The sequence below is a fragment of the Leuresthes tenuis genome, unplaced genomic scaffold, assembly GCF_036924035.1.
Source record: "Leuresthes tenuis unplaced genomic scaffold, fLeuTen1.0.hap1 SCAF_5, whole genome shotgun sequence".
Taxonomy (NCBI): domain Eukaryota; kingdom Metazoa; phylum Chordata; class Actinopteri; order Atheriniformes; family Atherinopsidae; genus Leuresthes; species Leuresthes tenuis.
The window spans coordinates 7,093,182-7,115,352 of NW_027325359.1; the positions used below are offsets into that span (position 1 = coordinate 7,093,182).

At 40.0% G+C, this 22,171-nt stretch overlaps 4 protein-coding genes across 5 annotated transcripts in view; 1 reads left to right on the plus strand and 3 right to left on the minus strand.

Annotated features, from left to right (window-relative positions):
- shank3a (SH3 and multiple ankyrin repeat domains 3a) overlaps positions 1-4,953 on the plus strand; it is a 161,361-nt gene extending 156,408 nt beyond the window's left edge. For both annotated transcript variants that reach the window (XM_072385676.1, XM_072385677.1), the window contains one exon: positions 135-4,953. In XM_072385676.1, coding sequence (XP_072241777.1) covers positions 135-699 — 565 coding nt within the window. In that variant the 3' untranslated portion in view covers positions 700-4,953. The remainder of the gene's footprint in view (positions 1-134) is intronic.
- A 747-nt stretch (positions 4,954-5,700) lies between these two features.
- Positions 5,701-9,299, minus strand: rabl2 (RAB, member of RAS oncogene family-like 2). Its single transcript, XM_072385675.1, has 8 exons — positions 8,709-9,299; positions 8,586-8,615; positions 8,400-8,479; positions 8,195-8,274; positions 7,084-7,195; positions 6,853-6,950; positions 6,554-6,637; positions 5,701-6,393 (listed from the first exon to the last, which is right to left on the minus strand). Exons 1-8 carry the CDS (start codon positions 8,813-8,815, stop codon positions 6,313-6,315), a joined length of 672 nt encoding a protein of 223 aa, XP_072241776.1. The 5' UTR covers positions 8,816-9,299; the 3' UTR covers positions 5,701-6,312.
- Positions 9,300-12,223: 2,924 nt separating this feature from the next.
- cimap1b (ciliary microtubule associated protein 1B) lies at positions 12,224-14,403 on the minus strand. The gene is made up of 7 exons (XM_072385200.1): positions 14,330-14,403; positions 13,504-13,618; positions 13,214-13,417; positions 12,997-13,098; positions 12,770-12,891; positions 12,539-12,679; positions 12,224-12,462 (listed from the first exon to the last, which is right to left on the minus strand). The coding sequence occupies exons 2-7, from the start codon at positions 13,613-13,615 to the stop codon at positions 12,373-12,375; spliced, it is 771 nt and encodes a 256-aa protein (XP_072241301.1). The 5' UTR covers positions 13,616-13,618; positions 14,330-14,403; the 3' UTR covers positions 12,224-12,372.
- A 2,708-nt stretch (positions 14,404-17,111) lies between these two features.
- Positions 17,112-20,965, minus strand: LOC140306595 (protein tyrosine phosphatase domain-containing protein 1). The gene is made up of 12 exons (XM_072385201.1): positions 20,775-20,965; positions 20,594-20,674; positions 19,753-19,871; positions 19,331-19,468; positions 18,937-19,208; positions 18,543-18,836; positions 18,185-18,439; positions 17,984-18,100; positions 17,802-17,903; positions 17,562-17,642; positions 17,353-17,463; positions 17,112-17,258 (listed from the first exon to the last, which is right to left on the minus strand). Exons 1-12 carry the CDS (start codon positions 20,963-20,965, stop codon positions 17,136-17,138), a joined length of 1,884 nt encoding a protein of 627 aa, XP_072241302.1. The 3' UTR covers positions 17,112-17,135.
- Between the last annotated feature and the right edge of the window lie 1,206 nt (positions 20,966-22,171).

The following is a 22,171-nucleotide window of genomic DNA, read 5'->3' on the forward strand; positions in this document are numbered from 1 at the left end:
ACTAGTTAGATCTAACAACTATTAACCTTTGTCACCAGTTTTAGCAAATGACCCAATACTCTCTTCCTTCTATTTTTTTTTACCATCTTATTCGTTAACATTCCTAAAACTGTCTCTCTTTGTGTCTCCACCAGACTTTTCAGCAGCCTAGGTGAGCTCCACACCATTTCTCAGAGAAGCTATGGAACCACATACACCATTCGCCCTGGCAGCCGTTATCCTGTAACCCGACGCACTCCTAGCCCAGGCTCAGGCTCGCCTGATCGGGGCGACCCCCTTGGGCGATTCTCGGGCTTCGGCCTGCCCACCTCACCAACTACACCACCACAAACCATCCTTAAGTCCTCTAGTCTCAGTTTACCACAGGAGCCTAAAGAGGTACGCTTTGTAATGAGGAGCTCCAGCGCCCGTTCCCGCTCTCGTTCCCCATCACCTTCCCATTCTCCTGGGTTGGGCTCACCGCTTTTAGCCCTCCGGCCTTTCCATCAAAAACCACTCCACCTTTGGAACAAGTATGACGTTGGAGACTGGCTGGAGAGCATCAATCTGGGGGAGCACAGAGCAGGCTTTCAGGAACATGAGATTGAAGGCTCTCACCTCCCAGCTCTAACCAAGGATGACTTTGCAGAGTTAGGAGTGACACGAGTCGGGCACCGTATGAACATCGAACGAGCGCTAAAACAGCTGCTAGAGAGCTGACCCCTGCCCTGAGAGCAACAGAGAGATAGGAAGACAGACTGGTGCAGAGCTGATGAAAATGTGAAAAACCCATAGGGACCACTCCTCTTTTACTCTGGCTGCTTTTATGTTCTGTGTTGAATATGTTCACCTGTGGTTCGTAGCGACACTTCACACCCTGCACTTGGCACTGCACTGAAGAGTCAATACATTCATCCCCCCTCTGCTCAGCCATTACTTTATGGCTTGCAGCCAGTTAGATCAGACCTCAAATTGATATCTGGTCCTTTTTTTTTTTGCTGAGAAGAACCACATGAGCTCTAATTAGATAATTTGATTTGTGAAAAGTTCAGTTGTTTCCTTAGTAACACCCACACTTTTTACTATTTCCTCTCTACCTCTCTCCGCCCTTGTATCTTGCAGTTTGAGTAAAGGAGGAGGAAGAAAATTTTTTGGTTCCAAACAGAAAGCTAAGTTGCCTTTCAACATATTTCTATAGAAATTAACAATGATGAACACACAGCTCTGAAAAGGTTTGTCTTCTGTATGCCTGCTGTCATTTTTAGAGCCCAGAGGTGGAGCTCCTCGAAGTAAACGATGAGAGAAAACCCCTCTGCCTTGGTACCCAGAGTGTGCTATCTATTGTATTTGGAGAATGTTTAACCAACACTCGTGGCTTTTTTCATAATCAATTTTTTTTGGTTTCCAAAGGGAATATTATATAAATATATATATAAAAGTATTACATAAAATAATATATATATATATGTAACAAATATAGCTTTCAGAAGAAAAGACAATGTTGCAAAGATGAAATGTAATAAATTAATCTGCGCCTGTTTTTTTTTGTTTTTTAGTATAGAAAGCAGAGAAATCTTTAAATCTATTACACCTATAGTTTATTCACTTCTACCAGTTTTATACACACACACACACATACATTTACATATATATACACATCCATACATACATATATAACATGTATATGTATGAATGTATGTATACTGAAAAAGTTGATCAATTCTAAAATGCACATTTTGTCATAGTACATAACGTTCCTCCTGGTTACCCTTTCTGGAACCATAGCATGATGACTTAAATCATGTTTTGGACGAATTGTTGTTTGTTTTTATTTTCTTACGGTCTTCCGTCATACTAAAGGGCATCCCAAAATGTGAGGCTAAGACCCCAGCTGACACCCATCCCTCCTGCCTTAGCTACAGATCTCTCTGTCTTCAGTTTGAATAGCATTCTGTGAGGGCCACTATTGAGCCAGGTAATTAGTTAAAAGGCAGCTCCTCGTTGTAGGTCTGTTTATAACTCAGGGATGGAAGTTTGAGGCACTCGCAGAAATAGGTTGGTGGCTATACTACCTGTTTCAATTATTATGTTCAAGTACAACCAAACACCACATTCTGAAAATTGCTAGAGAGCTAGTAAAATTTCCATCCCTGCGGCCCCTGATAATGCTTCTCTGACCACGTGTTAAAAGGTTTGGTTTTGAAACAGTCAGATGACATAAATCTTTATCAAGAGTCTGAAATGCCACTGCAGGTCGTGTGTAGATCTTCAGGCTGTGGGGATGGGAAAGCTTATAAAAGGTCTTAAAGAAAATTCAGTATTTTACAACCTGACAGTGCAGCTGCCTCCCTTTATCTCTACCATTGTCTTAGTGAGTGAAATATCAACAAATGGTGGCAGCCATAGCTCTTAGAATGAGAGGTTGTAATAAGGTAATAAAAAAAAAAAAGAATTTTCCTTCGACAATACAAATCTACAATTGTACTCCTGAGTAGCTCTTGCTGGCAGTGAGAAACAGTGAGTTTTATTCACGCAACAACAACAAAAAGCATTTTGGCATAGCTGCTTGCTGACAGCGGGCCAAGAAATGTCTATTATCACTAAAAACCTGCTCATCAGCAGCAATTAGTCAGAATGCCAAGGCTCTTTCACTTGGCGAAAACTTGCGTGCACCTTTCCTCTCTTTTTCTGCTAGCAGTTTGGTAAAGCGGGTGGTGAATAAATCATTACATCTGGGTTGTAGGAATAGCACTCACTGCCTCACTGTGACCTCACTGAATATTTTACTTTTGACTCCGGTGTTCTCCTCAGATTCATGTGAAACTTTTCGTTCTATTGTTCTTTTATTGTTGCTAATTTGTTACCCTCGGCCACTGTGGGTAGATTTTGTAGCGTGTGGAACATGATACTTAAATCTTTCACTCATTTGAATTTTAGAGTGACAGAAAGAAGAAGAAAAAAAAAGACTGAAAAAAATCTGTCCAATCTAAACATACCTACACTTGTAAAAAATGAACAATCTACAAATATTTGCTTTTTTATTCACAAGCAATGTATATATGATAGATTTCATATAAATTTTTGAAGAACTAAAAATATATAGATCTATATATGAATGTTTGGCATATATGCATAGTTAACCACCTGTGGAAAGGTGAGCAGATTTTATTCTTTCTATGAACTCTTGAACTTTTGAACTCTGAACTATGAACTAGGGGAAGATTTGCACAAAACAAGGTGACAAGGTGCTAACATAAAAGCCACCCATCATCCAAGCGCATGTGTGCATCTGGATTCCCTGAATCTCTCTGTGTGGCTGTTCCTCTTCACTGTGTGTTTAACTGCGTGTGTATGTATCCTAATGCTTGATTCCATTTTTGTGTATTTGTTTGGGAGCGAGACATTGAGAATGGATGTGACAGGGAGAGGGCAGTTAATTGTTAGGGTTTACATCTCTGGAGTTAGTCCACTATAGCCTTACTGTACCATCAGATTGCCGGCAGTGGCTGTGTCACACAAATACACACACACACACACACACACACACACACACACAAGCAGAAAAATGCACACGTGGATTTATCTTCAGAATTAAAGCTCATTGTTTTGCTTCTTTGTTTTGTACCGAGTAATGTCTTCAAAAAGTGGACTGTTCTGCCTGAGAGGGAGAGACAGACAGAGAGAGATCAGCACGAAGTATTCATGAAAAGAGCCACATTTAATATTGCAAGACAAAAGCAACTCACCTTGTTACTGTGTTGGTACAGCTTATACCGTGTCTCTGTTTTCTGCACTCATTCTCAGATGGCATTGGCCCTCCTTACCCTCCACTCTGTCTGGCAGCGCTCCTTTTTCCTTTTTCAGACCTTCAGTTTCTGAGTTTTGGATATACTGTATGAGGTGATCCAGTGAGGAACAAACAACACAAAGGAAAAAAATGTGCCAAAAAGTAACTTAACTTTTAAATGTATATTTGTCTTTGCTTTAGGACCATCTTAGTTGCAGCACTCTTGAGCTGTTAGATAATATGACAATATGGTGCCATCTCCTGGAAATCTTGAGAACATTTGTTAGATCCTTCTGTATTTCCCTGCAGGTGGATGTAAAATTATTACTTTGTAAAGAAGCAGGCCATATATATATATATAGATATATGTATATACATATATCTATCTATATATATAAGTATATATATAGTCTGTGTTTATTTACTTGCATTAACAAAATTTGAGACAAAGTAACAGTTGCTTGATTTGACTGATGAGGATTGTTGTGCTAAACACAAATAACACTTGAGGGATACATGTGTACAGTCTGATCTCAGACACAGGCTGGCCTGGTTAGAGGAATCAATGCTGTAGTGAAAATTGATGTGATTGTTGTGTAATTTTACAACAAATAAAAATGCAGAACGAGCAATGTGTAAAAGACGTACACACCATTAGGTCAATTAAGTTCAACAAAGGGTTATCTTTGTCTTATTTTTTAAAGCAACAAAGCACAATCTACACAGTGTGGGAGGAGCAGTTTGACCTTTTTAAAAACCCACTGGTATCCGGTGAGCCACTGGAACCAGTGATCTTATCATCAAAGGTTTCTTTTTCTTTTGTTGTTGGTTTTCTTCTTGTTTGCACTGTGAAGTTTAGAACGGTGGATGTATCACTGCAACGCCTCAGCCTTGTATCTCACATGAACTTCTCCTTCTCAGCGTCCGATGACCAAGCAACTCATCCATGACTGCTATTATTGGAGTACTATAAATCCTTCTACATTTTAATAGATAATGATAATAATAAAAAATAAAAAAACAACCCAAACTAAGATGTAAGTTAACCAGAAGCTACCTACAATTTCTCATGCAGAGTTAGGGCAACAGTAAAGATTGAGGCAAGATCTGAGATGTTGCCCGTAATATCTCCACCACAGAGATATATGTTTGTTATATTATGTAATAAATTTATAATTAAACATGAAGTGCGTCATATTTTTTGCTCCTGCTTTTGTGTCTTACTTGTAGAAACTGTTTTGATGCAATTTTTCTCACATGCAAACGACAAAACATTCAAATATGCAGTTCTGTGTAAATATCTGTTGAGAGGATGAACCCATTTCCAACAAGCATAAAGTTAAATATCAAACATTTGTCTTAAACCTTTTAGCAAAATTAATGGATTATCTGGGATTTCTTTCTCCTGATAGATCATTTATATTCATAACTTTGAATAAGATCTTAATAATTAGTCAGCTTGTTGTGGTTTTGGTTTGTTCAGTCATCATTAGGAAACTTTTTAAAGCTTTACAAACAAGGACTCATCTAACATAGTACCTTCAAATACAGATTTAAAAAATGCCAGTTTCTGGCATTTTCTCCAGTTTTTAATGTAATTAAGGAAAAATTACCCAGAGAACTTTTTGTATCATTGCTATAGATGGTTTAACCGCAGAAGATCTTGAGGATGATGCAGCAGACTGAAGTGGCAACGTATTGTTTTACTGTGCAGCAACCTCTGCCAAATATGAGCTTTTCAATGAGAAGACTCAATAAAATAAAATTGTTTCAGTGGGTTTTCATAAAAAAAAATTTTTAAAAAAAGAATAAATCTGCTTTTCTCTCTGCATTTCTCCTTATGTTTGACTGGCAACTGTAACTTATAAAATGCTGATGTTCAGTTTAAATATACCAGACAGCAAGATAGAAAGACTCGTGATAACAATTGGCGATATGGTACATTAAACTTTCATTTATAGGGTGCTAAAAAAAAATTTAAAAAAAAAAGAATTCACATCATACAATTAATGCAAGAAAAGCAGCCAACAGATGCAGCTGCCTGCTGGCACTGCACACAACACTACACACAGACACTGAGAACAGCAGCAAATACAGTTCATAATTGCACATTCTCTTCGCTGCGTCAGTTTTCAATGTTTCACATTGTTATTTCACAAAGTAACTTCTTTTTTTTTCCACCCCCACACTTGAGCAAACATTCCAAAGTATGAATGATGAGGCTAAAACAGACTGAACCTGATAAACAATACAAACCCTAATTAGACCAGGTTGATTTCCCTGCTGTTGTCACTGGACAAAAAGGAGGGCAGTGACTGGAAACCTGCCTAAACGACTGTATACTACATCCAGCAGGAGGGTTCCCGTCCAATAAGTTAAAAGCAGAAATGACGTAAGGACAGGTAGCACGCCTGTTGACAGTAACAGTGACAAAGAATCAGAGAATTCTGATGTAGACTTAAAGATGGATAAATTACCCGACATGTAACTTGAGGATTTGAATGGTTTGTAATAATAATAAAAAAAAAACTTTCTCAAAAAAGCTTTTAAACCAACTCTGGACTCTCTGCTGTCAATCCATCCTCATTGGCCTCTGAGTTCTCCTCTTTCTTCTCCAGTTCAAAGTTCTGCGAGGGGTGTGACAAAAGGATGTCAGTATGCACATCTGTACACGGATGACTTCTCCACATCAGGGCGTTTAGTCATAAAAAGTGACTAAACAATTAAATAATGTAGGCACTGGGTATGAATCTGAAAATGTTCCATCAACAGAACAGAGAGGCATACCTCCAATTCTTGCATCACTTCATCCATGAAATCACTGGGGTTTTGCTTGTAGTCCACGGCTCTCTTGATCATTTCTCTGAACATCTAATGTGACAGTTACAGTCAGAACCATCAGCACGCACTTCAAAGTGGTACAGTTTACGACATTATGCTTTAGGCTGATTAAAAAGAGTACATTCAGTCCTGTTTCAACCAAATGCAGTGAGGTTAAATGTTAAACTACTGCAGAGTATGGAATGCAGGAGAAAACTAGATCACTAGGTCTTTAATGCTGAAGGAAAGCAAACACACACTCAAACCTTAACTACATTGGTCCCATCAGCGGCAGAGACAAAGTAAAATGGGAGCCCTTGTTTCTTCGCAAAGTTAAAGCTTCTCTGTGTCACTTTCAAGTCCGCTGCGGATGAGACAAGAGATGTTCATGTTCACAAGAGCAAATCTCTGTAAACCACAAGAAATCATATCACACACCTCGCTGCACTGCATTTTAACAACCGAATATTAAGAATCCAGTTCTGCGTCACACTCACCATCAATTTTGTTGGCGACAACACAACAAGGTATCTCTGGTCGGTACTCTCTGAGCTCCTTATACCAGTTGGCTAAATTCTTATATGTGATCTTCCTTTGAACATCGAAAACCTGAGAGAAAAAAGAAGAAGGTTCACTGATGAGTTCAACTTGTTTTTGTGACAGTGTGTAAACTCCCCTGTTCGACCAGTGAAATCCAGACATTTTCTAACGACACTTGATTTCCCTGTCAACCAATCACCATCTTAATCCTTAATAAAATGTTGAAAGCTAGCTATTTTAGTCATTAATGAAAAAAATGTGTTCATCTTTAATGACATGATCAGTTATAAAAGGACACCCAAAAGAGGAAAAGACTCTCAGAAGTAAAGATGGGCAGATGTTTAGCAATCTGTAAACCTGCATCTTCTAATTGTGAATCTATTTCCGAGTAGTGTTCCTCATGGTAAATGTCTCAGTTGTGAGGACTTTGAACATCCCATCGTCTACAGAACATTGAATCAGGAGACGTGTGTTTGCAGGGGACATGACTGAAAATAAATAGTGGATGTTGGTGATCTTCAGGCTCTCAGGCGGCATTGCATTGAAAACAAGACGCGATTCTTCCATGGAAATCACTGCTCCGTAACACCTCCAGGACGCATAGTTATCAGCTGTCGCAGCAAAGTCTGCATCTCTGATGGCGTCTGCGTGCAATAGTGCCATTGGAAATTGCACCTTGCACCTCTGAAAAGGCACCATCTATGCTGTAAGGTATATACAAGTTTTAGAGCAACATATGGTCAAGACAGTGTCTTTTTCAGGGAAGGCATATATTGTAGACAAGAGCACGGTGAACCCCAAACTGTATCTGTTACAACAGCATGGCTTCATAGTAGGAGAGTGCAGAAAAGCAAAATGAGACAAACAAGACCAAGGACTGTCGAGCAGCTAGGATCCTATATCAGACATGAATGGGAAATCGGATGTTTATGAACTGTCGTTGAACAAAGCGGGGGTGCAAAACAGCAGTAAACGTGGCTCTCACCTAACTTTTGAGACATGTTGCTGCCATCAAATTCAAGGTGATGTTTTTTTTTGTTTTTTTTTTAAACCAAGAGTTTGTCTTACCATTATGCATGCGTGTGCTTTGTGGTAGTATGAGGGATGCATGCTCTGAAACCTCTCCTGACCAGCAGTGTCCCAGAAATCTGTGGAGCAAAAACAGGACAGGCACTGTGACTGTGACTCTTACAGATGATTTTCAGCTGGGATAAAATCGTTTCCCGTTTCCTCTGCTCACTGAGAACAGAGCATGGGAAAATACTGCACCTACCGACCGCTATTGCCTTGTTTGCTACAGTTGCTGTGTGTTTGTAGAGAGTCAACGCATAGGTCGACAGCTGCTGGGGACGACTGCAGGAAGAGTTTAGGATCTTAAATAACCTTGACCACAAAAACAGAGAGAAAAACCAACAAAGACGCTGTTTCATCTGGATTTTGATAAGCTGTTAAAGGATACTATTCATCCATAAGAAACCTCTCCATCAGCCTGTGAGAGAAGGAAAGACTGTCAGTGTCAACCGAGTAAGCAATTGAGGAAAGTTTAAAACACCGTTAAACGCGTATTCCAGCCAATACTCACTTAGATTTGCCAACTGCACTGTCTCCCAGGCAAATTATTTTAACATGTTCATCTGCGTCGTATTTCCTATGGTCCAGCTCAGGGATGCTGCCAACGTCGTCAGCCATTTTTCTCCGCGTCCTTTGTAATTTCTCGTATGAACACCTGGGAACAATCAAGTGGAGCTCCTGGAGGGGTTTGTATAGCGACAGCGTTAGCTAGCTTCCCACCGGTTAGCTAACGTTAACATCTCTTCCTTTTGTTAAAATCCCTTATTCAACTGCTTCCTCTGTGCTTAATTTAATTACATTAATCCTCCCTAAAACCGATAACAGTACAGAGACCGTCATCAGTTACATTTGCCCAGGTAAATTCTGGTGAGTATCTATGGTTACTTTTACGGTCCACTCAAAGCAGCTGAAGGACTGCTAGTCAGAGGCTAGGTCCGCCATGCCACGCGTTTGCCAAGCCAGCGCCTGCTAACGTCGGTTTATGTGGTTGACTAATGTAGAACAAGTAAAACCTGAAGGATTTTCTTTACTAATCGCAATACAGGAATAGTAAAACGCTGTAGACGCACGACGACAATTTTCGTTTCTATGCAACGGGGACGCCCACAGGACCATTGCCCTTCTGTCTTGTTGTCCTTGGAGTTGCCTGACCACAATGCTGAACGGTTCTATCAGATTTTGCGTTAAAGCGTTTTATTCTATGGGTTTTACGCCAAATAGTTTTCAAACAAGAGTAAGCATATAATAAAGGCGATACAAAGTAGGCAGAGCCATATTTTTACACTATCAGTTTTGAGATTTGAGATTAATTTGCTTTCCATAATATTTTTTTCTCTTACACCTCTGGCAAGAAAATATCTGCAGTGCACTTTTTTTCTTTTATTTTCTTTTTTGTTTTACTTATTTGTATTTCATATTCCATTTGCAAAATTATTTAATGGTATTCTTCGGCTTGATGATTGTAATAATAATAATAATCGGCTTGTTATCAGCACTCAGTGCCTATAGTACTGCCTATATGACTCGTAATATTGCCCAAATCAGGAACATTATGTCTCAGACTGATGCAGAAAAACTGGTCCATGCATTTGTTACTTCAAGATTGGACAACTGTAATTCTTTATAATTGGCCTGTTCCACAAATTCTCTGAAAAGCCTCCAACTGATCCAAAAGGCTGCAGCCAGAGTTCTGATGAGAACTAACAGGAGAGATCATATTTATCTGTTTCTTCTTTAGAATTTAACATTTTTCTCCTCACATATAAAGCTCTTAATGACCAAGCTCCGTCACATCTTAAATATCTCATTGTTACATATTTTCCCAACAGAGCACTTTGTTCTCAGACAGCAGGTTTACTGAGTTTCTAAAAGTAAAATGGGAGGCAGAGCCTTCAGTTATCAGGGCCCTCTGTTGTGGAACCAGCTGTCAGTATATGTCTGGGAAGCAGACACCTTTAAGTAACTTTAAGATTAGGCTTAAAATGTTCCTTTTTGACAAATCCTATAGTTAGGGATGGCTCAGGTGATCCTGAAACATGTCATAGTTCGGGGGGGGGGGGCTCTTATGTCACACCTTTCCTCACTTAGCTCTCTTTTTCGCACCTTTTATATCCTCATATGACCTTATGTACATTTAACATTATTGTTGTCATTAACTTGTCTTTCTCTGTCTCAGCAGGTATCCTTTGAATGGTGCTGTGGTCCCCTCTCTTCTGTCCTCTCAAACCCCAGCTGGTTGTGGCAGATGACTTCCCTTCCTGAGTCTGATTCTGCCAGAGGTTTCTTCCTGTTAAGAGGGAGTCGTTTCTCTCCACAGTCACCTCATGCTCAGGACAACAGATTGGACTGAAGAGAAGTTTCGGTGCAAGCTGTTGGTTTCCTTAGCTAGGAAATTGTTTTTGAATTGGCTCTGTATGTATGAACTGGACTGTAATTGGCTTGAATTGGACTGCATCATTGAAGTCCCTTGAGATGACATTAGTTGTGATTTGGCACTATATGAATAAACTGAATTGAATTGAATTATAGGCCTGGTAACTTGCACATATTGAACACTGTTGAAGTTCTTTGTATACAGGTTTTAGAACAACCTATGTTCCCATCGAGATAGCATGTTTTTCAATGATATTTCAGCAAGATATTTATTTTTTCAAAGAATTTCTAGGTAGGATTTCCCAGACAGTCCATTGAAACAAACCATCCTAAAAGTTGCCCTTTGGTCTGCCCGTGTCAGTCTCTTTCTTATGAGCACAAAATCCCCGGCACATTCAGCACAAATATTCAGTTTGACTCAGACATTAACTAAAACATTTTTGACCATAAGCAATTGAGACAAATGTCTAATGCAATTTAAAAAATATTAAAAAAGTGTCAACAATTTTAATCCAAAAGACAAACTTCAATGTTACTAAAACGTGTATATTGTCTGGCTAAAGAAAACTCCTTCACTTTGATATTTTGTTGGACCACCCATAGTTTTTATTACAGCACACATGGCACATCCAAGATGGCATCATTTCACAACATTCAGTTCTGTCCAAAGGTGCTTTAACTTTTCACCATGTCACTTTACTGGTGATGGGAGTCAGGCTGTTGTGTGGTTTTCTGTGATACATTTCAAAGGTTTTCATTAGGGTTCAGATCTGGATTCTGAAGTTGCCAATTAACATGTGAGAGTGATGTCTCGTATTTTGACTATTTATTGCTGTCAATGGTACATTGCATAAATGATCCTGATGCACCCATGTCTCTGGGACAAGCGAATATGGACTTATAAGATCACTTGACCTTTTTCTATTGCTCCAGAGTCCCTGGAAAGACTTTTTCTGTTTCCATTTAGTCTAATTGATAAGTGATTTTCTCCATGTTACACAGCTGCTTAGTCCCAACACCTTGATTTCTAGTAGCACTGTGCTTGTGGAAATGCTCTTACTTCCTTACATCCTGCTGTGAGTTATACTGTTGATTATCATCAGTTTGATTTCACCATGTTTGAGGGATTTTCGATCATGATCATTCATGATTTGTTTTTAACCCATTTCTTCCTCGAAGATGATGTGTAACATTTTTCCTTCAGGTTTTAATAATGTGTTGGACAGGTCTTAACCCAACTGTATTGCCTTCAAGAATCTTCTTGACTGTTTTTTTTACTTGATGCAGACCAATAATATTGAAAACATAGAAACAACTTATCCACAACAACAGGAAGTTTCTTTCAGCATGGTTGTCTAAGGATTGAGAATCTTCTCCCTCCATCACTTAGGGTTCAATAACTTGTTTTCTGCTGAATCATATTAATCACTGCAGTACTTTTCCATTGGGAGACTCTTCACTATTTCCATAGTCATATCCAGGAGTTTCTATTTTTTTACTTTGTTAAATAAGCTGTTTTCCCCGAACATATGATGGAGAACCTAAAAATTGATCTCACCCTTCTCACTGAAAAAAAACAAACAAAAAACTCTTGTCAGTGTTGGTTAATTCATCTATTTATTGCAAACAGATCTGCAGTTCAGAAGCTGTTGTTAAGAGGTGATTCTTGCTTTGTGATCCAGACAATATTCTGACATTATCAGTAACAAAAAGTATGCTAGGATTAAAGCACTAAAGTGAGATCTCAATAATCTTGAGCGGTTTTCTTTTTCTTCTTTATCGAAGACAGCAGTGTGCCAAAATCAATCCATATTTAAAATAAGGGGTGCGATGTATTGTGAATGACGCAATCCAAAGGTGAAGCTTGGTCCTTTTGCTCTAGTGAAAGTTACCTTGGAGGAAAAACCGTGTTAATAAATTGCAAAGTGTAATATTTGGGGCTTTTTGATCAAATAAGATGTCTCTTACCCTTTCTGGATAATGAGCTCCTGGACCTGGTTTCTCTGTGGTTTCATCAGGAACAAAGTTGCGGCCTGCCATGCTGTACTGTGGGGGTTTCTGCCTATAAATGCAGGGGTTCACAGCTTCGTAGGCAGCTGGACCAGGAGTCTCGAGGGGAAGCCACAGAATAGAGAACAACATTTAGTATATATATATTCATATATACACTAATGTGGAATCTATCGTGTGTGTGTTCACCTTCTTCAGGTCCTCATGGAAGCTCCCACTCTTACTACGGCTGCAGAGCGTGTAGGAAGGAGCTGAAGGTGAGACTATAGTTTTAGGCCCGAGCATAGGGGGCAGAGTGTAGGTGGCTGGACCTGCAGTTTGAGCAACAGATAAAGTTTATTGATCTATTTTCTGACGTGAAACTCTAATATTCACCGTTTCTCATAGATTAAGTTGGCAGTAAATAGGTATGTCACCTGGTGTTCGATTTTCACTTCCATCTCTGCCCCTCCCAGACAGAGAATAAGCAGGAGCTGAGCGAAAAGTGAAATTTCCCGAACGCTCTGGGGAGTAGTGGCCTGAGACACAAAGGAGAGTGACAGGGACAAACTACTGACATAAATCGTTTCTATATGAAATCAGCAGAATTCAGTTATTTTGTCTGTTTGAATGTGTTCACGGGGCCTCACTGACCTGGTCCAGGGGCTCGGAACAGCTCTGGCTGCTTTGGGCGACCGTGGAGGGAGAATGCAGGTGAGCCATCTCGACCCTGTCTGGTGATGTTGGAGGGGATTAGATATCTTGGTCCAGGGGAGCAGTTAGAATTTACCCCCTCATGACGTGCACCAAAGGAGAACACTGGTGCTTTGCATTTAGTAGGATCATGTTGAGAAATACCTTTATCAAGGGACAAGGGCAGTCCAGTGTTACTTATCATATCTGATTATGGTGCTAGAGATGAAAATGGCCCATTTTAGCTTTACCCATGAGTCCAGGCAGAGCATACTTTGGCCCTGGGCTGCGGTAGAAGGCAGCTACAGGCCCTCTTGGCTTGTGGGGCCTCCAAGTTCCAACCCAAGGTTCATCACTTGGCATTGCCTTGAAAGATGGATTGGGTTTTTAAGTTAGAAATAAAATATATAAGTGGACTTATATCTTGATTTAAATTCTATGGATTAAAGCGCTCAATAAAACTGATCCTTTAAATACATATTGGCACTGTTGCTATCTCATGGTGGAATTTTAGTTGGCTGAAATATTTTTGGTCCAGCTTGGGAAATTCTGTACAACAAAGCTATGTCTTTTCAACAAATTCTTTTAAAAGAGGCTATGAAAGAAAAGCTATTCAGTTAAATTTGGTGGTAGAAATGTATATTGTTTCAGAGCCTGTAGATTGTGTAAAAAAAGTGCACCCCTCAGTCACAAGAGCGCTGTCTCACATGAATCAGCGATATTATCATTTCAAGCCATCCACAGACGTAGGTAATAGTTTGCTTCTTCAGTGTGTTTTTCAGAAACCAACTGTTCACACACAAAGAAAATGTTTGCTGCTCTAACTCTGACTAAGCTAAACAGATTTGGATTTTAGGTGTCGGACCTGTACTCTGTTGTTAAAAAAAAAGTGCTTAATATTTCAATGAGTAAGAAACTCAATAAGAATTGCTATACCAGCGTCAGTAAACACATCGTACCTGTACACATTGTCCTGTAGCACAACTACAAGATGTCTAGCAAGCGTGTACAAACTTAACACTGTCTGCTTTTACTTTAGTTTACCAACTGGCTCGAAACAAATATAAATTCTCTTACCTCATAAAGTTTTCCGTCCAGCTGCCAGTGTTTGTTTCAGGCTTTATCCCCAGAACTCAGCATGTGCACTGAACCCAAACACAGATTGTTGAGCGCCTGTCAACGTCACTATGACAACGTTGTCATGGAGACGATTCTTTGATAGCCACGCTCAGTATGTGTTGGGTATGAATTTGTGCGTAAACTATGCAGAATTTTCAACATTGCGAATACATAGAATCCATTATGCAGATGTTATAAATGATTTATTAGGTATGAAAGGCTGAAAGTAACCACAGGGTCAAACTGTGGACACAATGTTTGGGTTTAATCTGCCAGGGCAGAGGTAGTGTCGTTTAACATTCAGAGCAATTATTAACCAAAATATGTAATAGTTAACATAGCTTTATTATTGAACTCTAAGCTTCCATCTTAGATGCTCAGACAAGACAGTAGTTTTTAAACTTCCTGACTTACAAAAGGGTTGAAATCTGAAGAGTGTATCATCTTAAACTATTTTAACACCATCAAAAGACTTTGTGCCACCTGTTCATAAAGAGTAGACCCAGTTGGAAATGCAATAAGAAACAAAGATATGGAACACCAGGCAAAAAATTTAAATTCATTCCAGTTAGACAAGTTATATTATTTTTCAGAGCCTCATGTAAGATTTCTCCTCATTTCATCATTGCACTTTCTCAAAATCTAGTATTTATTAGAAACACGATTTTAACTCCAACTATTTGATCACTACTGTTTGTGCCATCCCTGTGACCCGGGTGAAGTTCAAACTGAACTACAGGTTTATATCTTTTTACATAACTGACAGATAATTTAATACATCTACAAATGAGATAGCTGGTGCTGAACTTGCATCTATTGCACACTTGATATCTGTTAAAATGGGGCTCTGAAAAATAATATAACTTGTCTAACTGGAAGCAGTTTTGATTTGTCATTATTACGGGCTCAGTCACAGTCATGAGATAAAGAAAATACACCCTCTTTCAAAGCTACGATTTTACTTATCAGGACATAAATAAAAAAATGATCTGATCTTTACCATGTCCCAAAATTTGGTAAAATCAACCTAATTTAATAATGTCGTAAAACTGTAGATGTGATGTGATCCAATAGCTTGTAGAGCCCCCTTTAGCAGCAACAACTTGAAGTACTTGTTTCCTGACGTAATCAGTGTCTCATATTGTACACCTTCACTGCTTCCATAGGAATTAAGTGGGTAAGTAGCAGTAGCGGTTACTGCTTATCAAATATACTTGTTTAATTGACCATTAGTGAGTGTGAGCACCTCTATAAATGCAGAAGTTTTGGCAGTTTGCTGGCCTGGAGCCTTCAGGTGCAAGTTGCAACTGTTGCTGCCGTCAATCTTGTGAGGGGTTATAAGTCCAAACAAGTTAGAGACTATCATTGTACAGTGTGAAAGATTAGTGAAAAATAGTTATCTCAGTAAGTTCACTAAAAGGTCAGACCAAGCAATACTCAAAGAAATTGCAAAAACACAAGAGCTACATCTCAGCATCTACAGACCTCATTTAGCAAGTTAAAGGTTAAACTTCCCAACAACCCAATTAGAAAAAGACTGAATAAGCATGGTTAGTTTGTGAGGGTTGCAGGCGAAAGCCCTTCTCTCGAAAATGAACACAGCAGCGTGGCTTAGGTTTGCAAAACTGCACCTGAACAAACTTTTCAATCAATGTTCGCTGGACAGACTCGACCAAAGTGGAGATCTTTGGTTTTAATGCACAGGAACATGTTCGGAAAAAGAAACAAACACAGCATATCTGAACAAACACCTCAAACTAACACGGTCTAGCATGGTGGTAGAGGGGTGATGATTTGGGTTTGTTTTGCAGCCACAGGAACTGGGCACCTTGCTTTCATTGTGTCAGCCATGAACTCTGCTGTATATCACCGCATTCTAGAGTCAAACCTGTGACCATCTGTCTAATAGCTAGAGCTTAGCCGAAACTGAATGATGTAACAAGATAATGATACCAAGAACAATGACAAATCTACTAAAGACTGGCTGAAAGAATCAAGATGTTGCAATGGTCCAGCCTAAAACCCGATTAAAATGCAATGGCAAGACCTTAAGAGCATCATGCATAAACTAATGCCACCAAACCTCAATGAACTGAAGCAAAGTTTAAAGAAGAGTGGGTCAAAACATGAGACTGGTGACATCATACAGAAAACAATTAACTAAAGCTGTTGCTTCTAAAGATGGTTCCAAAAGCTTTTGGATCATAGCCCCTAACCCTAACCCATGTACTTGTGTTTACACAAACTATTTCTGTATTTGACTTAACTTTTGTTAGATTGATAATGACACAGTGTTATGTGTCATATTTTGTTGTTCATCTGAAGTTGTATTTACCTGATCTGAAGACCTGGTGAGGACTGGATCCTTTTCTTTTATGTTCCGATACATAAAATCTTAGAAATGAAAGAAAGCGCACTTTCTTTTTTTAAACGACTGCAAGTGTCCTTTAAAGTCATTATGGTGTGACAGAGTAAGACTGCAGAGAACCAGGGCCTTGCAACTAAATCAGCTAAATCAGTAAAATGGAATTCAAACATAATGTATCTGATGCACGTGGGTTTATTCTACAATTACAAGCCAAAATGTTTTGTGAGAGAAGAAGTCCATCATGCTTCTTGATTGGTGCACACTTAGATGCCTGGAGGAAATACAGCCAAATAAAAATAAAAAAAGAAGAAGAAAAGAAAGAAAGAAAGAAAAAGAAAAAAAAGTTTTTTTAATTATTTTTAGTTGTTTTGTTAGTTTTGATCCAGACTCTGCTCTTCAAAGAGTTGCACTGGTGCTGCAGGCCCTCGTGAGGTCTCTGTAATTGTGGAAGGTTTCTCTCAAACTCGCCTTCAGGACTCTCATCAAAGGTGCATTGCTTGGGATTTCCTCCTGAGGGCACTATTGAGTAACAAATGCATCGTAATCAAACACAAAGCATGCACATTTAGGGGAGCACGGATGCTTTACTCACTGTACCTTCGCATGTCCTTACCCTTGTAAGTGCAAACATCAGTCTTTGGAGCACTGCATCCTCCCTGTGCGGACACAGGCTGGTCACTGAACTCACACAGCTCAGCAGACAGTAGATGGTGTGTCTCTGTGGCTGCAATGATGGAAACATTTTGCATCTTTGCCAAAAAGATTCAGTAATTAATAGAAAATTATCAAGAGACATAGATGACTGCATCACCTGGTTCTTACCTTCTTGAGAATACTGAGAGGCTTCCTGTTGCATCCTCCAATCCTCAACCTCTCTAGATCTTCAGCACTCAGAAGAGGGTCCTGGATGAGAGTGAAAAGAATAGATGGGATTGAGAGAGAGGTTTTCAACAGTACAAGCAGTTTACAATGAAATTCTGAAAAGAAAGGAGTGTTAAACTTCATAGTCCTGGGATGTTTTGGGATTACTATCATTATGGCCACTTGTTCAATGCCACTGACCCTCAATTTCTCCAGCCAGGTCCACAGGAGACAACAGAGGACATGAGGATCTGACTCTGTAACCAACAGAGCCCAGCCACAGTCGCTGCTATTCAGTTCCTCCTGTTGAAAAGATGAATGGCACTGTGATTTCTGTGAAATTAAAGTGACAATGTTGGGCTGCTCTTTTGATTATCGTTTACCTGCAGCAGAGCCGACCTCTGTAGAATGGTTTCTCCTGGAGGACCTTGTTCTGCCATTGCCTTTGCAATAGGACGGGCCATTGATGTTGGGCCAGGATTATGTAGATTTCTGCACAACTTTATGTGACAAAGGTAAAACTATTTAAAGCATTTGCAGCAAATATTCCTTTATATTTGCTTTTAACAGCAATTACAGGTTACCTCCAGGTTGGAGTTGTATTTGTGTAGAGACGTTTTAGCTTCACACTTTGTCCTTTTTATGCAGCTGTTGCTTGTTCTCAAATGAGACATGGGGATGTTTAATGTATGAGATTCCTTTAATGTAGTCTGGTCACCTGATGAAAGTGTGCCATGGTCAGGACTAACTGATGTCAGGTCAGCTCGTATCAGATCCTGCACACACCAGTGTTTCTCATTTCCAAGTGCTGCTGTGCAGTATGGACTCAGCTCCAGATCCTTCCAAGCAAAATACATCATATTGAGAAAAAAGCCTTCATACCCATTCCGATTGAACAGAAAACATATGTGGAGGAAAGCTTTGAGATTTTACCTCATTTACTGTGATCTTGCTCAGATCAGAGTCACTGTAGCTGCGTTTGTCCAGCAACACCTCCCGCTTTCTCTCCAAGAACCCCAGCGGCTCGTCCCAGGAAGACACCGACCCAGATCTTGCCCATGAGCCCTTACGGCCATCGTTCAGCAAGGGCAAATATTGTTTTGACACCAGAGTCTCTTTAACAGTTCTTCCCAGGATCCTGAGTGCTGACCTCTTGTCCAACTCAGCATGAACCTCTGGAGGAGTGGGGAGACCCAGAGCTAAGCAGGAGAGGCGCACGCACAGGAGGTACAACACCTAATCAAAAGAGGTCAGAGAGGAGGAAACGGTTGATTATCCAACTGTACAGAGATGTATTTGTGACAAGATTAATTAAGTGTGATAAAAGAGTCCTGACCTTGGGTGTGTGTCTGAGTTTGCGTGCTTCCTGGCCGTGCAAAAGGAGTGCTTGTCGGTTTAAGTAGTGCTGCAGGGTGAAAGGGGCTCCATGCCGCAGGCTGAGGTCCGGATACTGAACCAGCTGTGTGCCAAGCAGGCGAGCAAAGTCAAACACCTGGTTTATCTGTTCCCGAGTTTGAATAGAACGTGGCCGTTTAATGCGTACGTAGTGGACAGCCTCACTGGGGCTGATGCGCAGGGTGTAGATCAAGTAACAGGCAATCAGGACCCCTGTTGAGCAGCAAGAACACAGCAGTAACACACAGGCAAACACAGTGGGTATAGAAGAAAATTATGCGTGCGCAAGCTGACCTGATATTCATTTGAACCAAAGCATGAATGTTTAATCTTACCTGTCCTGCCCAGGCCCGCATGGCAGTGCACAGCCACCCGTCCTTCATTTACTGCAAAGGCCAGAACCTTCACCCCATCAATGATCCCAACAAGAGATGACACCCCAAAATCAGGCATCCCAAAATTATAGAAGTAAACTGCAAAGAAATGTTTGTAAATATGAGTACATCATTATCTTATGTCTAATGCACACTAATGTGACTTAACTCAGTTACAGGTTGCTGTGTGAGACATGCAGTACAGCACACATGATGTAATCCACCTGATAATTACTTGTTGTCCCACTGACACAAATCCCAACTGCACCAGTGTAATGTTTGTTCACAGAAACAACTGTGTCACCATAGACAATCAGTTTTGGTTCAATCTGTTTTCTTTACATGAAATCAAATATTTCTCAATCAGAATAACAGGATCTCACTGTCATTGTCCATGAAGATCTGTGGAGAGTATGTGAAACCACTTTTAGGGTCTAGAGGAGGTCCACAGTGAGCATGCTCCCCCGTCAGCTGCATGTTGATGATCGATCTGATGTTTAACCTGGGACAAAAGACAACAGGTGACCCCTCGTGTTTATGTCCAAAAGAAATTTGGTTATTTAAGAGGTAAAAAAAAATTTGAGGGCTTCTAACTGCAATGATAAGTGCCACCAAAATCGATGTCATGAGATGCCTAAGCACCGTTTTACCTGACAGAAGTAATAGAGGGTGTGTGTTTGTGCACGCCTCTGATCTGCACTTGCTGCCACGTTTTGTTTAGAGTCCCCCTCCAGCAGCTATGAAGCTCATAAAAATGTATCTGTGCACTTCCAAAGTGTAGATTTAATAGCCAGGAATAAAAAGCTCTTGTGCCTCTAAAATTGCTCAGGGCTAGAGGCTTCCGCTGCTAGCTCCCATTAATTCAGAGCAAATGAGCAAGCTTCTCACTACTTCTCACAGAGTGCCACAGCTCCTCACTCGGCCTTGCTTCTGCTGTGTTCTCCAACTAGCTTTTTCCTCAGATTGCTGGCTTCTTATTTAATCTTTTCCTTACAGCACATGCAAATTAGCTGCACAGCCCCATCTCGCAAGTAGTCAGGACTGGTGCTGAGTCCTAAGTCAATCCATTACACTGATGGCTGATTTTGATGACCACTTATAAACATAGTTTCCACTAAGTGGAGGGGGACTTTAAACACATTACATTTGTACCTCCATGTATTGCATCAGTGATATCCACACACTGTACAGACATACAAGACAATAGTGCAGTTAAGTCATTACCTTTGAAACTGATCTATGATGTTGTACTTCTTGATTAAATGATTGGATGGTCGTGCCATGGCAACAATATCATCAGTCACCCTGTGATAATCAGAAGTATATGAGTGAATTCCCCCTCATTGTTTTTACTACAGCTCACACAACTCATCAACATCTGTGAGACTGCAGTCAATATTCTCACCAGGAGGAGAAAAGGCCTCGAATGACTTGTTGGTTTAATTTCCAGCACTCTGGTCCCTCATAGCGACAGTCGATTCCCCCACAAGCTAAAAGACAGAGGAGCCTCGGTGGGATAGCTTTCACAAGGTTCTCCCTGGCCTGGGAATAGGCGGGCCTTGGAACTGGAATGTGGGATGTCAAGCTCGGCATCATCCTGCACAAGCAGAAGCCCTTAAGATCAGCCTTTGATATCACACTGTGGGTGTTCAGAAGTATGTCCCAACTGGGTTAACTGGCAGCCTCATGTCATCCCTTTGCTACTTCCTGCATTTGATTGTCATTCAGCTTGTAAACTGCAGCAGTTTTAGGATCTGCTGTAGGTATTTTTACTCTGCACAGACCAGAAAAAAAATGAAGCTATGAAAGCAGAATAATCAGTATGCAATCAATATATTCTGAAACATTCCATGTTTGGCAATCAAATTGAAGTCTTACCTTTGTGAGTTTCTTGGAAACCGAGGCTGTTTATCCCATTTAATGTATACTCAAACTATAAAATAGCGGAAATATGAAGATAAAAGCTGTTCAATCAAGCACAATACACGTGCTCCTATATATTGACCCACTGTATTCTTACACTAACACAACTGTGTGATGACCCAGCTCTGCAAAGCCTGATTAGCTGTCATAAATACATTACAACAGACACTCATGCATCATAGCAAGCCAATTATATAATGCTTATCCCTTCACAGCTGTCCTCATTTGTTGCCACCAGGAAAGACTCCGTAGATGATTTTACTTTGTAATGCTGAGAAATTTATTGCAGGCACTAAGCAGAGACAGGGTTTATGTTAACTCTCTTATGAACACACTGTGAAATTTTTTCATAAAAGGCTGGCCTCATAAAATCCATAACTTTTACATCACTAGAATTGCTAAAAAGTTGTGACAAACAACTGTGCTCATGCACCTTGTTGCATGCTCAACTGTTGTGAATTACCTCATGTCTACACGAGCTCTGGACAAATCTTCCCCTGCAGAGCAGCACTAGGAACAGCTTAGCGATGATGAAATAATGAGGTGATTACACCTATTAGCGCCACCCACCAGATCTAAACTCACAAGACTCTCCTCAGTTGGTATTTCTTAAGAGTTCAGAGTTTAGATAGCATGGAGACACTGTTTGTTTAGTTAACACAACAAGAGTCACAAAAAGTTACCAGTACCAGAAATGTCATACTACTGATGATTGTCTATCTACATTACAAGTTAATAACAAGCTAATCAACCTCAGGAAAAGATTTTGCACATACCAGAATAGATGCTAGGTTCAGTTTGTGGAATTAGAAGTGCATTTGCTCCAGGGTTTATATTTTCTCCTATTCATGTCACAGTCAATGAAATGTGTTATGTGGA